Source organism: Scomber scombrus, chromosome 10, assembly GCF_963691925.1.
Source record: "Scomber scombrus chromosome 10, fScoSco1.1, whole genome shotgun sequence".
NCBI classification, from domain to species: domain Eukaryota; kingdom Metazoa; phylum Chordata; class Actinopteri; order Scombriformes; family Scombridae; genus Scomber; species Scomber scombrus.
This window is the reverse complement of record NC_084979.1, coordinates 27,052,110-27,071,259: the sequence shown is the minus strand read 5'-3', so window position 1 is coordinate 27,071,259 and position 19,150 is coordinate 27,052,110. Positions and strand designations below refer to the sequence as shown.

The window sequence follows — 19,150 nt, the reverse complement described above, 5'->3', positions numbered from 1 at the left end:
ATATTGACGTGTATAAAAATATGCCTTACAACTTTTTGAAAAGGGTAACAGCCGTAAGCTTTTTGTCTGCCACTTCAGAACACACAGTCGACCACAAAAATCCAACATATGTACAAACAATCAACTAATAAGCAGTCAAAAACGCCATTTTGACAAATAAAATGAACAGAAGCATCCAGAATCATTTTTCGTATGACTATTTTTTCTGACTTGACATATATATAAGATACTGTAAGATTCAAGCAGTACTTGATGGAAATACAGACTCAAAAATAAATTAATAGAAAAAAGAAATATTCTGTCAATTAGGTATATTGATATCAGTGTATCTTTGGAGAGAGGGAGAGAGGACGGTGAGGGAGACACGTTTTTCCAAACATTTGTGTCACATCACCTGCGTAACAGTATTTCAGCCCACTGAGATCAGAACAAACACAGGCAGTGTCAGCTATCCTAAAGTAAAAAGGAAAACGGAAATCTACCAGAAAGCCAGGACAAGAGCCAGGGAATATAGAGATCATTCAGAGTAATACCGCTTGGATCACTGAGGCAGTTCACGGAGCATTAATGTGAGCATGCAGCATGTCACCAGACGACGCAGAGGACGTTGCTGCAACTGTTGAACATTCAGGCAGATGTTATTGTTGTCGCTGCTGGACTGTAAGTGTGTGTGTCTTGCTTCTAGAGAGGACATTAACTGGTGTGTATTTTCCATAGGAAGTGGTTTATCCCTGCTACCTCCTGTCCAGGCAGTGTCTAGCACATGCTAAAGCCACCCCCTCTCCCTGTGCTCCTGCTCCTCCTCTACCGCCTCCTCTTTCTCCTCTTCCTCCAGGCTCAGAGCAATAGGACAGACTCATCTCTCACTCCCCGTCGCATGGTAAAGTGCCATCTTCGCTGGCATGTGAGGGCAGGGCCGTGCCGAGCTCGTCCACGCACCAGCAATGGCCACGCTGCATGCCCTTGGAGGAGCGGCACTGTGTGAGATTAAAAGACAGAGAGAGGGAGATTTTGAAAGGGAGAGAGGGCGGAGATTGAGTGGGAGAGTGGGAAAGGTGGTGAGAGAGGAAGAGAGAGAGAAAATGATATGTCATCATAGCGCAGTACTGATTCTCTGAGCCCACAGCTGAGAGGCTCAGAGAGAAAAGTGTCAGTTATTCTCAGCCCCTATGGTCACAGACAAATCTCTGGATGCAGCAGAGTACAGCTCTCACAATCTCACATGTACATACAGTCAGTGACACATTTTCACATCACGTCGCGTCCAAAAGCCAACAAAGTTCCAGTTTTATGTTTCACTGTGACTGTGATACTCTACCTGCTTTTTCCTGTAGAAGCCGCGAGTGTCACAGTTGGGTATATAGATGTCGCGGTCAGACTGGATGATCGTCAGCTCGAGACCTCTCAGGACACTATTGAGCAGTTTGCGGCAGGGGGCCTAAAAAAACAGCAACGCAGAGTGTGACTTCAAACATCACCAGAGGTAAAGATAGAGAACCTGCCTTCATCTGAGGAGAGAGTGGCTGCTATCTCCCCTCAGGTGATTCTGTTGGCAGAAAGTCTCTTTGATCACAACACATGTCGATGTAATTCACACACAGGATTAGCCACAGTGATGCAGCATTACAGCCAGAAGCAGGGAATATGGATATTTATATATATCAGATGTCACATATTGTGTAACATTATATAACCATATTGTTACACAATTGCTTTTGCTTTTCAGGTCACTGAATGGTTTGAAGTGACTGTGCGTTTTTTGTGTCACTTTGGGAAATTAAACTATGTGATCTTCATCAATGATGTGACTATTGTGATCACACATATTTGTTTAAATGCTGTGGCTCACCCGGCTCGCAAAGTAAAAAAAAAAATCTGTGGCGGCAGCGGCCGACTTGAAACTTTCCTGATTCTCATCATGGTCAATTAGTTCTGCCGCATAGCAGCACACACATCATGCACCATAATGCATAGCTTCAGAGCCGTGTGTGTACATGCCACTGCAACACCCAAAACAGCAGAGGATGGTAATAACCCTCTAAAATGCAATGCAGCTCGATATACAACCCTCTCCATCACATATGATGTGTGTTAATGCAATCTTGTTACATAAAAGGCTTTAAACATCTCAGAAATTCAGTCATTTAGGTGAGGATTTGTTATCTTCACTCATTAAAGACTGTAAAATAAGAACATGAACTTACTTTTTCAATGTCACCACTGTGTGAGGGATGGGGACCTGAGAGGAAATGACACACCGGCATGAGATTGTGATATTAAAGCAATGTGGCCATTAACATCAAACCACATCCAATGTCAAACTATACAATATATGCTTCATATACAGTATAATATAAAGACTTGGGTATATGTTTATACATCAGCATATTTCTGCATAAAACATTACAAAACAGTCACTCAAATTGAGATCCATCTGAGGGTGGTCATTCAATGAGAGACCTAATTTCCATCAGTACATTTCCTTTTCAGATTGGTAATCGCAGTATCTCAGTTTGAACAGTAGATGGAGATCACTGCAATAAAAAGCAGCTTGATCAGGATGTAGGTGACACTGTGACAGTTTCACATTCATTCTAAAATCTCTACAGAAAGGCTGACTTGTAAGACAGATCATTGTCATGCACTCTGTCATTGAAATGGATAAATATTTAACACTGTACATATCATATAAAAGCAGGTATATGTATCTTTACTTAAACACTGTCGCAAAACCCCAAAGACTAAATAAAAGCTCATTGAATGCATTTCATAAAGAAGCTCTGTGCTTTTGGTGATTCACCATCATTTCTGATTAACAAATTACAGTCCTTTACAACAGGACTGTAATGACAAATGACATTTTTTATCACAGTGATTCCAGAGGCACTGCAGAGCTGTACTGAATGCTAGAGGTTTGCAAATTCATCTGTGGTGCACAAAATGCATCCAGGCTTAAATGTCACACACAAATTGGCCTTTCCTTTTGTTGGTGAGTGACACAGCATCACATGCAATTCACAGCAACACAGGAGGCACACTCTATGCACAATTATCTGTGGTGGCTGTTACAACATCTTCAATATACCACTGTACATGTCAACCCTACCTGCAGTGTCCATGCATGCGTCTGTGTGCGTTTGTAAAGAGCATGCATGTACGTGTGCATACGTGATTTCATGCACGTGTGTGTGTGTGTATACAGTATCTTACCTGTGGGGTGGGGCTTCTCAGTGGGACTAGTCCTGCTGTGCTTGGCGCAAATGCCCCTTCCCTGCAACAGAGCCTGGAGGGGGCTGTGCTCCCTTGGTGGGGGAACACAGCGGAGCCCTTTGGCACAGCTCAGGGTGTACACACCACAGGGCTCTCCCTGGGCCAACACTGACGTGCTGCCGGCAACATTATGGTCCCTGGGGGGCCGACCTGCCCCCAGTGGATCCCTGCAGGAGGGACAGACCTTGAGGGTGCCCAAGCGGTTTGCCCCGGTCCATGATCCGCAGTGAGCAATCAGCAACAAAACAACGGTTGTTAAGTTAGAAAGGATAGGCATTTTCTGTCCAGGTCTCAGGTTCTCCACACTGTCACTCTCTGTCAGTTAAATGTGGCTGATGCTATTTCTGGATGTATATTTCTCTCTCACTCTCCCTCCCTTTCTCTCCCCTTTCCTCAGTCTTCTTCCCGTTTCTATACAGTAGCTTTCCTTGGTGCTTTGCTGGTTGAGTCCCCTGCAGTGCCAGAGGAGACAAATGGAGATCGAGAGAGACACAGCAAAGCACCAGCTTTTAAAGATCTGAAAGGCGGTGATAGAGAGTGAGTGAGTGAGTGAGTGAGTGAGAGAGAGAGACAGGAAGAGAGAGAGAGAGAGAGAGCACAGTTATGACACCTTCAGGGGCTGGGACTCAGAGAGAGAGAGAGAGAGAGAGAGAGAGAGAGAGAGAGAGAGAGAGAGAGAGAGAGAGAGAGAGAGAGAGAGAGAGAGAGAGAGAGAGAGAGAGACAGAGAGAGAGAGAAAGAGAGAGAGAGAGAGAAAGAGAGAGAGAGAGAGAGAGAGAGAGAGGGAGGTGGCAGGGAGGGAGAGAGCAAGTGGGGGGTGGATTATGTTCCTTTCAGAAATTATCAAAATCTCCCCACCCTTTCCTGTTATATACTAACACATACATCTAGCCCTTCATCTCACACTTATCTTACACATTACACATGCACAAACAGTAGTAGTCATGTTGAGCTATTTGCACTTTCTTTTCCCAGTGTCAGAGACCTTTGGGGAATTATGTTTGCCATGGTAACAAATACAAACGTATATACATATGTGTGTGTGTCTCCATCAGCGTCGCCACTGCAATGCCATTTGCTACAACAAACACACAGCTGTGTGATTCCTCCTGCTTGGATCCTGTACGAGGTTATGACCGAGAATATTTCCTGTACAAACATGTAATCCTCAGGCTGAATTCCACAGCTGAGATACTCTGTCTTTTTTTGTGTTAAATTACAGATTATCAGTCATAAAATTTAAATTAGTGACCTCCCTGAATGCACTGTAATGTTTGTGTATTACAAAACAGATGCTTAACATACTGAAGATTACTTTATGGTGCCGTACACCGACTGAATCTGTGCCTCAGTTTAATCAAATCAGTGCTGAGTGCCAAATCCACTCTTTAATAAACCAGTCAACTTCTAGATTACATTTGAGCAGCTATCAGATATTAACTGACTTCATGCACGGTGTCACATGTTGAAAGTGCGAAGGCAGAGGAGGTTATTGCTCGCCAGTTGTTTGAATTGGAAGAGTAATCATCTGGATAATTAGGAGGAGGACTCGCTTTTGCAGGAATGCACATCGACCAGCCCGAGCCAAACTGCTAATAATGCAATCCATCGCTCCACTCAGCCAGTTAGGATTTTCTACACGAGTGCAATCATCGAATGATCACTGCTGAGCCCTTCACGTTTTCTACTCAGCGCACAACACTAGCTTGTGACATAATTAAACTGTCATGCCCGTGTGGTTTTGTGATAAATAGAGGTAGTTGGTGTATAGAAATGATGTTGTTCTCTTAAATATACAAGGCGTCATGCTTTAACTCTTCAAGACAGATGCAAAACGTAACTTTGCAGCTACTTTAGTACTTTTATGGTTACGCTTTTAGTGATTTACTTTTACATGAGTAATTCATAAGAATCGCTAAAATTATAACCACAGTAATATCTGCAGTAACAGCAAATCTTTTGGAGCAAAATATTTTAGCCAATGCTCTATTTCAACACTAATTAACAACACGCTGCACTGCAAGAAAAAATATGAAGGTTGATGCACAGTCTGCAAATACTGTATTTGTAAGAAGAGAAAGTGAAAGCTCATGTGTAGGTACAGTGTGTTCCTGTCTTATCTAGAGCCCCATTGTATCCTGTGTTATCTGACACAGCCTTGCTGCATCTTGTTGCAAGTTTATTTGGAGCTAAAATGAAGCTCCAGCCATCCAAATGGGTCTAATCAAGTAGAAATCTTTCAATGTTGCAGTCTTTTATGCCAAAGTCCCTCTTTTTGCTACTATGCTTCCACCACAGCTCAACAGGGAAACACTGTCTGAGGAAATACAAAGAGGGACTTTGATGCTAATAAGACTGTAAATGTGTCAGATATCCACTTGATATGATTAACTGAGACTGCGGAAACCTCATTTGAGTTTCACCTCAACTTCTGGAATATGTTTTTCCACTAAATGACTGTGTGGGCACACTGTGGATTTTGGCCCCCATCACTTACACTGAAAGCACATTTGAATGGGATCTTTTACTAGCCAGTATGAACAGCAGGAATAATTGCAGCGAGGGCTTCAGACATTGATATTTTTCCTCTGTGGACAGATGCAACGTGAATATGACACCAAAAATGAGGGAGAATTTCACAGTGCATAAAAATAATTAGGATATTATATTAAAGGACAGGTTCACAATTTTTGCAGTCTGTATTAAACATTGAAATAGGTTGTCTTGCTGTAATCATTCCTCCTGTTAATACTGACCGTTAGAAGATCCCTTCATAATGCACTTGCAATGTAAGTGATGGGGGACAAAATCCACAGTCCTTCTTCTGTGCAAAAATGTATTTAAAAGTTTATCTGAAGCTAATATGAAGCTTCAGTCGTCCAAATGAGTCAAATCAAGTAGATATCTTTCAATGTTACAGTGTTTTTAGTGCCAGAGTCCCTCTTTTTGTTACTATACTCCACACCACAGCTCAACAGGGAAACACACAGAGGGAATCTGATGCTAAAAAGATTGTAAATGTGGCCGATATCCACATGATATGACTAACTCAGACTGCTGAAGTCTCATATAAGCTTCACATCAACTTTTAAATGTGTTTTTCCACTAAATGACTGTGTGGACTCACTGTGGATTTTGGCCCCCATCACTTACACTGAAAGCACATTTGAAGGGGATCTTTTAATAGCCAGTATGAACAGGAGGAATGATTACAGCGAGGCCTTGAGACATTTATAAACATGTGCAAAATGTGCAGTGTGTGTCCCGCAGTAGTAGTACAGACATGACAGGGCACACAGACATACCCACTGGCTTGTACTTGCTGGAATTCAGGGCAACATGAGGCCAAAATCTGCCTTGCCATCAGCAGCCTGCTGTTCTGATGAATCTTGGCAAGGAGAGCAGAAATCACCTGCCGTCTCGTGTTCCCATCAGCTCGCGAGCTACAGCACTAGTCTGTTTCCACATATCAGGAGAATGTTCCAACACACACGCCAGACCAACGGGGGCTCTCTTTTCCACATTCCCCTGGATAATTCATCTTTTTCCTCATCCAGCCACACACATTTCTTCCTCTGTTTCTTCCTACTCTCTGCCTCCCCGGCTCAGGTCTATCCCAGCTGGCTCAGAGAGTCACTTCTGCTTTCAGCACAGCAACCAGAGAGTCCGCACAGCGCTGGAATGGTCTCCTCTGACCCTCTTGTTAGACTGACCACCTGCCTACGTTGGTGCACATTTTTAAGCAGCTTTAAAACCTGGTGTTATGTTAGTTTAGGATCATTAAACATACTGTGAGTGGTGGAAAGTAACTGAGAACATTTAATCAAGAACTGTACTTAAGTACAGTTTTGAAGTACTTGTACTTTACTTGAGTATTTCCATTTTCTGCTACTTTATGCTTTTACTCCACTACATTTATTTGGCAGCTTTAGTTACTTTTCAGATGAAGATTTGACACAATGGATAATGCAACAAGCTTTTAAAATAAAACACATTCTTAAAGATGAAACCAGTGGTTTCCAACCTTTTTGTCTTTTGACGTCTTACAATAAGTGTAGTCAGGCTCATATTTCAGATGTCTATGAGTTGTTAACAGCTCCACCAAATAGTTTTTAGTTTTATAGTTTTTCCCTCTAAACTTCTCACATGGTTTCATTTCAATAAAAACAAAGATTAGAGATAAAGTCCAAAAACTGAAAACACATTTGTGTATCAGAACTTTGTTTTTTCTTCTTTCCTCTCCCATTAATCATCTCACCACCCCTCACATTTATCTGCTGACCCTTTAAAGGGGCCTGACCCCAAGTTGGGAACCACTGGACTAAACTAGCTAACTGTATATAAAGTAGTGTAAACTAGCTCCACCTCCAGCAGCTACAACAGTAACATGCTGCTCTAACACTGATGCTTCACTATTAATAATCTAATGATGTCATATATAATAATATATCAGTCAGAGGGACCAAACCACTACTTTTACTTTAAAGGTGCAGTGTGCAGAATTTTGTGGCATCAAGCGGAACGGACTTGGCAGAAATGGAATATAATATTCTTAAGTACGGTTTAAATTAATGTATAATCCCATGAAATTAAGAATTGTTGTGTTTTCGTTACCTTAGAGCCCTTCATCATATCTACATCGGTAGCAGGTCCTCTTCCACAGAGTCAGCCATGTTTCTACTGTAGCCCAAAAAGGACAAACCAAACACTCATTCTAGAGAGGGGCTTTTACGTTTTTTACGTGGCCACAGTACTCCTACATACTATGAAGGGGAGGGGGAGGAGGAGGGGTTTTAAATTGTTTGCAAACTGCAACCTCACCGCTAGATGCCACTAAATCCTCCACACTGGTCCTTTATTACTTTAACTACATTTTGCTGCTAATACTTTATTACTTTTACTTGTAACTGAGTATTTTTACATTGCTGTACTGGTACTTTTACTGAAGTAAAACATCTGAATAGTTTGTATGTTGTTCTGTGATACTCACCGGACATGAGAAACAAGCTGGTCCCTGAAGGGGGTTTCCTTTAAGATGATTGATGATTGCATTTACTTCCATTCATTGTGGACAGCCTGACCCAGACCTTAACCTAACCTCAATTCACACCTCACACCGAGCCTCAACAAGGACCTCAGACGTGACATTTAACCTCATTAGGGCCAGAATGTGATCCCATGAGGACTACAGGTCGGAAAAGGTCCCAATGAGTTAACAACACACACACAAACACACACACACACACGCACACACACGCACACACACACACACGCACACACACACACACACACACACACACACACACATGCACAGATACACACACGCACAAATACAGGCACACATGCACACAGATACACACACACACATGCACACAGATACACACACACGCACACACACATGCACAGATACACGAACACAGAGACACGCACATGCACAGATACACGTGCACACAGATACACACACACACATACACACGCACACACGCGCGCGCGCGCGCGAACACACACACACACACACACACACACACACACACACACACACACACACACACACACACACACACACACACACACACACACACACACAGAATATCCGAGCGATACGATTGGCTGTATGGCTTGTCACCGCTTCTAAAAAGCTCGCTCTGATTGGTTGCTGCAGTGCCTCTGGTGTGACGTCACTGGGGAGCGCCGAACTCTAGTTTCCAAAGTTTTGCTGTGGAGCTATGAACAGCTGATGGACAACAAGAAAAAAACAGAGTGTCAGCGTAAACTAGCCGCGTAGATAACAGGTAAGACATTGACTAATCGATAATAACACCTGTAGGGAGCCAGTTTCCTGCTCTGTTTGTGTAGAAACACCCATTATTCATCCTCTTGCTCAACGCTTGAGCCGCAACTTCATGAAACTAGCTCTTAGCTCACGCTGCTAACACCTTATCTCTGCGTCTCCACCTGCTGCAAATGGACACTTACACCTAAATAACAGCGTTTAATTTACACTAAGCGATGCATTACGATAGATCACAGTAGCTGCAGTTGACTGTCTGTACTTTAATGCTACATTTAACTTGTCTAATTAGCTTTGTCGTTAGCAAAGGAGCTAGCAGGCAAAGCTGGGGCTAATTGTAAACATTGTCACGCCCACTTCCCCCCATGTCCCCACTGCTGTTTGATAATGTGTGTTTTAGTGTTGGTAAATTAATGTTTTATCACCTGAAACCGACCGACATAATATACCTCAATGAGGTTTCAAGAATTTGATGTGTTAATTTAAAGATAAAATACTGATAAACTACTCAGTAATTAAAGACAACTAGTCATCCTAGTTTAGGATCATTACACAGAGTACATATAGTAAAGTACTGTACTTAAGTGCAATTTTTGAGGTGTTTGTAGACTAGTTGAGTCTTTATATTTCACTCTACTACCTATCCACTACATTTCAGAGGGGAAATATTGTACTTTTTTCTCCACTACACTTAATTTAAGTCTGAATCTCAGTACATTAATCACAAACTGTATTTAAGTACAGTTTTGAGGTACTTGTACTTTACTTGAGTATTTCCATTGGAGGATACTTTATATTTTATAATCCATATTGTACTTATTACTCCACTACATTTAATTTAACATTTTGTATTACTTTTCAGATGAATATTTTGACCCAATGGATAATATAACAAGCTTTTTAAATACAACACATTGTCAGTAATAAATTGACAACTGTGTTATTTTAAACAGAGTTCATATATTTCAGTACTGTACTTAAGTGCAATTTTGAGGTACTTCCCATTTGACTCTATTGTATAAATCCACACCATTACATTCGGAGGGGAAATATTGTACTTTCTACTCCACTGCATTTAATATAACAAATTTGATTACGTTGGTGCACATTTTTAAGAAAGTAACTGAGTACATTTAATCAAGAACTGTACATAAGTAACATTTTGAGGTACTTGTACTTTACTTGAGTATTTCCATTGGATGATACTTTCTACTCCACATTGTACTTACTTCTTCACTACATTTATCTGACTGCTTTAGTTACTTCTCAGATGAAGATTTGACCCAAATGGATAATATAACAAGCTTTTAAAAATACAACACATTGTTAAAGATGAAACCAATGGTCTTACAAAAAGCAGCCGGGGGGGTCACATTTCAGATGTTTGTGAGTTGTTAACAGCTCCACCGAATAGTGCCAGCAAATGGTGCCAGTGTCTTGTTTCACAAATTCAAGTCATAGTGTCCTCTCATATGCTCATGCATCGGTCACAAGTATGGTGTTGCTTTGGATATGTTAAATGCATCAAAATTAACGCTCATGTTGCAAGTCACAGCTTGCATGTCATGAATTTGATATGATTTTATGAGGATGCCAGAATTTCCCAAATTTTCCCAACCATGAAGCGACATAGAGATTGAACTATAAAGAGCAATGCCCATGAATCTTCTGTGAGTCTTACATGCTGAGAAAAGACACAAAGTTAAAGATGAATATCAAGAATGTCTTAATCTGTATCAATAGTTTTTAGTAGTTCACTGATTCCTGCTGGCAGAATGCGTTTGTTATTTATTGATTATTTGCGCCTGTATTTATTGATATATTGATTGTGAATGCATTATTTAGTAACCCAAAATATGATCAGGTTGTTTTTTGAACACTGAAAATTGTTTATCAGCTCAAATGTTTCAGGAAAAACTGATATGATGTATCATGTAAATCATATCAGTCACTATATACATTTATGAAAGTACATTTTATTCAATTTGTGACATTGTGAATTTAAAATAAAACAACACTTTGTCATCTCTGCAAGTTGTCTATTTATTACCAATGCATTTATCAGTACTACAGTTAAAATGGGTGAAAATGGGAATAATTGCATTGCAGGTAGATTTAAGGTGTACCCCTAAATTTTCTATTTGTGCTCCTAAAATGTTCAGTAAGGGGCTACAATGCTCCTAGTAAAGAAAGTTAGTCTGGAGCCCTGCAACAACAACTGATATAAGTCTTGCAGCTGTTGATACTTTGAAACTTGCCTCAGTGCCCTGGTCATGGCCACATCTCCTGCAGATAATAAATGAGAGTTTCCACTTATCAGAAACTTTCAAGCTACTATTGTTTAAAAATAATCAGGAGCTCATGTGTGAGAGGAGCTGGGTAGTTGGTACACAGTATTAGCTGTTTTTATTCTCTCTCTGTGAGCAAAGAGTTAGCAGGACAGAAAGCTTTGCACACAGTCTGCCTACTATAAACTATTAACTACTAACTTAATGTCAAAATGCTCGTTTTCTTCATTCAGATGGATGACATCAACGTGCTGCACCACAGATGCCTCCTGAATTTGAGGCGTAGAATCCGAGATATTGGGGATGGGCGCCCAGCTCAGGAACGATACATGAGGTTACTGAAGGACGGAGACACACTCAGGTCAGCCGAATTTAAAAGTTACCCTCGTCTGGTGGGGATTCAACTGAAGTGAATTGCAGTTAATTCAACTATTTCATGATAAAAGTCTGTGTTCAGTTAATACTTCACTACAGTAATCACTGACCTCATGTTAACTTTCATGTGATCAGGAGTTCTGCACAGAGAAGTGTACAGATTTACAGTTTGAGGAAAAAGAGAGCATTGGTATAAGCAGATATCCCAAGTTAGGTATCAGGAGCAGTACTCGGAAGGATATACATTGACTGCTGAACCTTGCTGGAGCGGGTTTATAGCATATATTTAAACAGTTTTTCTGTATTATCGGGGAATTAATTATTATTTTGTTATTATGTATCTATATGTGCCAATGTGCACTAAAGGCAGAAAAGGGCTCAAGAGCTATTTCTTTTAAAGAAAACGTTGTTAAATGTTAAAATGTTATGTTGATGCCATAGTGGTGAACAACCTCATGTTAGGTCTTCTGCCTATGACAATAATGTACGAGTTTGTATCCCTTGATTGTAGTTCATCTCCTTCACATAAAACACAGACAAAAAAAGGACAAAAAATAAAAATTTCAAGGTTTGTCAGTGGAGGTTTGTAAACAAGGGGAATATCAGAATATCAGTCAAAGTGAAAATATATTTGTCCTTGTCCTTTGTTTTTTTTCTACTTTATTTTACATTATTCCTATATTGTCTGTTTCTTCTGTCTTTTAATCTCTTTTTTTTAAATACCTAGTTTTATTTCAGCATTTATTAAACTTTTATTTTACTTTTACTTTGTGTCTTTAATCTATTCTAACTTAGTTTTTACTCTAACTTTTAATAAACCCTTTCTCTTTTCTCTCTTATTTTACTTATTTATTTAATTATTTTATTTATTTACTTATTTAATTTTAATTTTCTTATTTTCTCTTGTGTGCATTGGTCTCAACTTTTGTCTTTTAATTTGTGCTTTCTTTTTTAAATTCCTTTTCTTTATGTTGTCACTTGTTCCGTCTTATTATCAGCCTGTCAATCTGTCAAACTGTAAAGCGCTTTGAACTACACTAGCCTGTATGAAAGGTGCTATATAAATAAAGTTTGACTGATTGATTGATTGTGTATCTCCAGGTTTAACCCTCATAACAAAACCTATACTCATATAAAGCTGCTGGTAGTTATACTGTATGTTTAAACAGTAACAGCCAATAATCACACGCCTGTCATTTGATATAGATCCTCTTCTAATCATACGACTTTAAAGAGCAGTTTTTAAAATCACCTTTCATCGCCTCGAATGCACATTGTCTCGTTTGTGCTGCACACGATTATGTTGCTAGTGTAAGATTGAAGAGGTCGTTTGGGGTGCGTTTCTGATTGTGCATACAGCATTTGAGACCTATTGTTAAACCTGTAATTTATTCTCCGTAGTTACCAAGGGAACTCTGAAGAAGTGGGTTGCTATGTGGCTGGCCATCCTCTATCAAAGGGAAACTGCTACTTTGAGGTAAGTATGCCTATTGTGACACTGATGTGTTGTAACCGAGTTGCATAAACCTGTCCGTCGTCTACTCTCAATATCTTATTTTTTTTGTTTTGTTTTGTGCATCATTGCCTGACATGATCGCCAAAAAAAAAAAGTAGATAATCATTAAAAAATAAATGGTCCTTGTCATGAACTGGCTCAAGGTTCAGACAAAGCAAGGAGGAGAACACACATGTTTAAGTCTCACAATATCAAAGTAATTTATTAGGGTAACTTATTAACACAAATAAAACAAAACTACATGTTAAATCTGTAGAATCAGTGGAAGTGCATGGATGTGTAAATATGTTGTGTGCTAGAAAATAACCAAATGAAGCAAACAAAGAAAAAGGGTGTTGCTGGTGGAAGAGAGAGAAAGAGGGATAGACTGAGCAGGCCAGCTTTTATAAAGGTGGCTCAGCTGACGGCCCAGCCGACAGCCCAGGTGAACTGCTTCAGCCCGATGACTTCGGCTCTGCTTGGTCATCACAGTCGTTTTACATAATCATTCATTTTGAAATGTTGGATAGTGGTGGTGGTGGTGGTGGTGGTGGTGGTGGTGTGGTGTGGTGTGGTGGGGATAACTGACAATATGATAGGCTTACCACATACCATCGTCCCTAGTTTATGCCCAAGATTGCTTTTCCATCCAGCCAGCAATTTTTATCCCCTTGGAATCCCGTTGCTGACAATTTTCTCAACTTCATATTAAATTCTTTTAAGGTCCCCCCCCCCCCCCACCATTCACACACACACACACACACACACACACACACACACACACACACACACACACACACACACACACACACACACACACACACACACACACACACACACACACACACACACACACACACACACACACACTTCCAGTTCACCAGTGCAAAAACCACCACCTCAAAAATGTCGTAGCTGCACTGGAATGAGAGGATAGCGGGTGGTGGGTTAGGTGGTATCTCTGAGCACAAAGATTAGTCTAACATACAGGCAGGCAGACTGGCAGCGGGACGTTCCTCTGTATCAGGCCCTTTTTTTTTTTTGTTGAAATAGTTAGTCACACATACAGTAAGAGCAGCAGAGGTATGAGAGAAGGAGGAAAAAGTATCTTGGTGATGTAGCACAGGAAAGTTGCAAGACTTGAGTCATAAATTCGAGGCAGAGGGCTGCAGTGTGTTATTTATGAGGCAGCCTGTTTGCGGACGGTGCACACGTCAGAGCAGAGCCTTGTGCCGTGTGGTCAAGCGACTGCAGGTGAGGCAGGGCAGTACTTCCTCCTCGACTGGGGTGGTTTTTATTCATTTTTTTAAAGCTTCAGGAGGAAAAATTAAGGCTGTACATTATCCAGCGAACCTACGTCATTCAGCCGAGCCGCAAATAGAGCCAGACAGGACCACGCACGCAGCATCCACCAGTTCCACAGCTATACCAAGCTGCTGTCCTGCACATGATTTGCTTCTTCCACTTATTCTTTCCCAGTGTTTTTTTTTTTGAGAAGAGAAGCAACATATTTGAACATACATTTAAGCATTTCTGATTCGCTTCACTAAAAATCCAGGCTCACTACGTGCTTTGATGTTATTAATCATGGCTGTTAGGTGTCCCTGATGTGTGCCAGATGTGACATTTCCCTTAAATGTAATGTCAAACTCTCATCTGACCTCCACATCTCTCTCTTTTCTCTCTCTCTCTATGCTCCTCTAGCACGAAAAAAATCTTCAAGATAACAACATTTATATTTAAATGAGAATCACATTTGAGAGGCTGATGTATCCCTCTGACATTTAAACAAATGGATTTTTTAATGTAGCCATTAACCGGAGTTGATGCTACATTATTCTCCACTCAGTGACGCACACGCTGTAGAGTTTCCCAGATATCTCAAAAATTTGGAAGCTTTTATTCAGAGAAAAGGTCAGGTTACTGTCAAAGTATGCGTCACTGCCGTCCTCGTGTTTCGTCTAGCCGTGCTCTCTCCAGTTTAGGTCATCCGTCTTCAAAAGCAAAGTCGAAACATCTGCGGCATTCCTGCTTGTTTTTATTAGATTTATTAAATAAGAAAGAAAAAAAATTAATATATCAACATAACTTAACGGCTCATCAGGATCAGATTTATTGCAGAGTAAGTTTCCAGATACGATGAAATGTATCTTTGTTTTGTGGTGCGTAACAATAAAAGAAGAGGTAAGAGAATAAAAACAACCACCACCAAAGACAGGTGGTGTAAATATATGAATCAGGACTGGTTTTTATTCATCTGTTAAGCCTTATTACAGATACCACTCAATATTTCATCTCTTCTAACTCTGAAGTCATACAGAATAGGTTCACTCCACTAGTCAGATCTGAAATAGGGAAAAATCTGCCTTAAAATTAGACTGTTTTAAAGGCTGTATCCTAGACCTTGTTTTAATTGATTTCAAACTTCACGGTAATTGTATCTGTTTTATTTGTATTCATTAATTGTTTTTATCTTCTTTTATTTACCTACCTGATATTGTTGTAGTTGTTGATTCCTCCTCAACGGTCTTTCGAGGTAAAATTGAGTTTAAATGAATACATTTTCGCCATAAAAAAATAAGTAGAAATATGTGAAGAGTGAGTGAGTTTTGAAAAATGATGTTGAGGATATTGATGGTGAAAGGCATCTCTGCACACCTGAGTAGCGACAGGTCCGTAGGAGGAAGGTGCAATCACAAAATGGAAAAAAATGTATTGAGCATATTTATTTATAAAGTGACATCATGTCCTTAATTGTACTGTTTATCTATTGTATTTTACCATTTTGATCATTTTCATATTCTATTGTCTGACAGGTGATTATTATTACACATTATTTGTATTAACCCATGTGCTCATTAATTAGTCAGTGATCTTTCAAGTCCTCTCATTAGATGATTGAGGCAGCTCTTGTATGTATGTATATATAATCTATAATAATATAGTCTTAATTGGTACTGGACTCCATTTAAGCCCATGTGTGCCCCATTTAAGCCCACGTCATGATTTATTTAAAAAATATAACAATATTGTTTTTAAAGAATTAAAAACAGCAATATATGTATTCAGTAACATGTTAAATATTTAAAAAATTAGGAATAAACCCTCCTGAGCAAAATCTTAAATGTCTGACTTCAGATTTAACCTCCTTTATAATCATCAACATTTTCATCAGTAACTGTAACGGATTACAGTTAAATTTTTTTGTAATTAAACTACATAACACTGTTACATGTAACTAGTTACTCCCCAACACTGAATATAAGATTATAGATTTCTCATTAATGTTAGGTGTGGCGTCTATGAGTCTGTGTCAGCGGGGGTCCTGGACGTTGTCGATGAGGTCGGCTGCAGTGGTGGTGTGCAGTTTTGGTCACGAAAGACTGCAACTTCGTGCCGGAGTGGAGGGTTTTGAAAAAATTTATGTCTGCGGTGGGAGGGGTCGGTTCGCCTCAGTGTCAGTATCAGTTACGGTTTTTATTTAGATGTTCAGGTGTTTTTAGTTTAGTTTATTTTCGGTCACCGGACTCAAACACACAACCAAAGCAAACAGTCATACGTCCCCGATCCTTGTCCTTCATCTCCACCAACTAGTGACGAGACAAAAGGGTAAAACAAAAGTAAAAATAAATAAATAGATAAATAAAGCAGTTTCCAACCGAAAAGGTGTATGCTGAAGCATTTGCTTATAACACCCAACCTTCAACCATTAGTCATAACTTTTAAAAAAAACTATTTTTTTTTCTTTATTACTATTTGTAAAACAAACAATAGAAACAGGCTCAGACATGTGTAAAAAATAAGTAATCAAAACAAAACGACAAATGTAGAAGATAAATTCGAAGAAAAATGGGAATGATAAATAAATAGATAAATGTGTAGGCAAGCGGATGGAAAATAAGATGAAATAACGTGAGCTGCTTCAGTGCTATACATTGATTGATTGATTGATTGATTGATTTTATTGGATTATCAGGCAGAGAAAAAAGAATCCAAAGGATATCATGTCAAACACTTATTTCCAACATGGTTCCAAGATGTTAGACGACAAAGAAGCACAAAACATTCAGCGTAAAATACTAAACAAACACAATCTAGAAGATTAAAAATAACTCTCAGAAAGACATTGACAAACAAAACAAACTTTCTTTTACCCCGTTCCATAAAGAAACTCTTAAAGTGACTTCTATAACCCACTTTCATATTTAAAGACTAAATGTGTAGCGGCAGGCTGCTCCACGACATGACACCGGTATAAAAAAGGAACTTCTGTCTGCATTATTCACTCGAGGCACTTTACAAGAACGCACACTGGCCCTGGTATTATAAACTGAGTATGGACCAAAATATTGAGGAGCATGCTCATTGATAAAATTGTACATATGATGCAGCTTACTGCCCTTCTGAATTCATCGCCACCAATATGAGTTCTAGGAGATGCATTTTAATAAATACCTACTAATATTATTTTGCATCATCATCATTGAGTCTCAAACAATGTAGGATCAGCGATCTGAGGAAGGAAGATGGGTAAAGAATGGGGGAGGCAGCACCTTTCATTAGGATTTTTGGGGCAGACACCGATATTGGGGAGTAAAAAAATTCCGATATCAATATATCGGCAGATAATCTTATATATATACAAAATATGTACACAAAAACACTTTTTTTATGTGGTTATCAAACGCTTGTGAAAAAGATACTTTATGGAACGTAACTTTATGTCCTTTCGGAGCGCATCGGTAGCCGAGTGGTTACCGTGCACGCAGCATAATGTCCCTGGTTCAATTCCATCAAGGGACCTTTGCTGCAAGTCATTCCTCTCACACTCTCCCTGTTTCCTGTCGGCCTCGATGCCCCCTACTGTCAAATAAAGGCAAAAATAAAGGCAAAAATACCCAAAAATAAATCCTTGACAAAAAAAAAAAAAGAGTATACTTTTTATAAAATAACATCATTGCACTGAAACAGTTAACTTCACTTCATATTTAATATGTATATATTAAACTTGAATTAGGAAGAGATTATTAAATATGTATAAAATGCGGTCTTTAAAAAAATATGAGCACATATCGGATGGAATAAATGCTGATACCGATATATCTGTGACAGGCCAATATAGGCTGATAATATCAGTTGAACGATGTATCGGTTGGGCTTTACCTTTCGTGTAGTTAAATGTAGTTAAAAGTGCTTCACAGTTGATTGACAAGCTGATAATAAGACTGAACAATTGTTAGAGCGAGGACGACATAAAGAAAAGGAAGAAACACGATGAAGGAACTGCACATATGTTGGTGTGGAGCACAAACAGAGCATTAACATTTTATTTGGGAACAAACATGAAAAGAAAGCAAAATGGTCATACTGAAAAAAAAATAGACTTACACGTAACAATAAGCATAACGCAATGCAAGATTGTCAACCATATCTGAAAAGGAGTGGGAAGCAGTAATTAAACACCGGTGTGCAGCATGGATAAAGTACAACACGAGGAACTATATCCTTCAAAAATACACCAAATCAAAGTTTTAGGTTATCTGATTGTACCAACAAAATTAATTTAAACAGATGGTTTAAATAATGCTTTGGCAAGTAATTCATTATGCTTAGATTCAAAGTAAATAAGATACTCGTCTCCCACGTAGCTGTCATCACAGAGTTTGCAGATCCTCTGGTTTCTGTCTCATTCTTTATATCCTCCAGTGACCTTTTTAGAGGAAAGTGCATTCTCCCGTTTGTCTGCTTTGCCTTTCACCTCATTCTGCTTGGCAGTGTGTGTCATTTTGCTCTGATTGAGCTTAGCCGGCGGGCGGCATGACGTCTGAGGATGAGGGGGTGATACGTCTGAGGAGGAGCAGGAGGGGGGAGGGGGGAGGCGGGGGGGTAACTGTGGAGGTTTTCCCATGCGGCCACTGGCACAGCTGTGTA

The 19,150-nt window shown here is 39.7% G+C and overlaps 2 protein-coding genes across 2 annotated transcripts in view; one reads left to right on the top strand and one right to left on the bottom strand.

Annotated features, from left to right (window-relative positions):
* Positions 1–863: 863 nt before the first annotated feature.
* igfbp6b (insulin-like growth factor binding protein 6b) lies at positions 864–3,721 on the bottom strand. Its single transcript, XM_062427533.1, has 4 exons — positions 3,211–3,721; positions 2,205–2,239; positions 1,319–1,438; positions 864–977 (listed from the first exon to the last, which is right to left on the bottom strand). The coding sequence occupies exons 1-4, from the start codon at positions 3,545–3,547 to the stop codon at positions 864–866; spliced, it is 606 nt and encodes a 201-aa protein (XP_062283517.1). The 5' UTR covers positions 3,548–3,721.
* Positions 3,722–8,960: 5,239 nt separating this feature from the next.
* The window catches only part of spryd3 (SPRY domain containing 3), a 62,735-nt gene continuing 52,545 nt past the window's right edge, over positions 8,961–19,150 (top strand). Inside the window, exons 1-3 of the mRNA XM_062427664.1 lie at positions 8,961–9,062; positions 11,583–11,710; positions 13,126–13,201. Coding sequence (XP_062283648.1) covers positions 11,583–11,710; positions 13,126–13,201 — 204 coding nt within the window. The 5' untranslated portion in view covers positions 8,961–9,062. The remainder of the gene's footprint in view (positions 9,063–11,582; positions 11,711–13,125; positions 13,202–19,150) is intronic.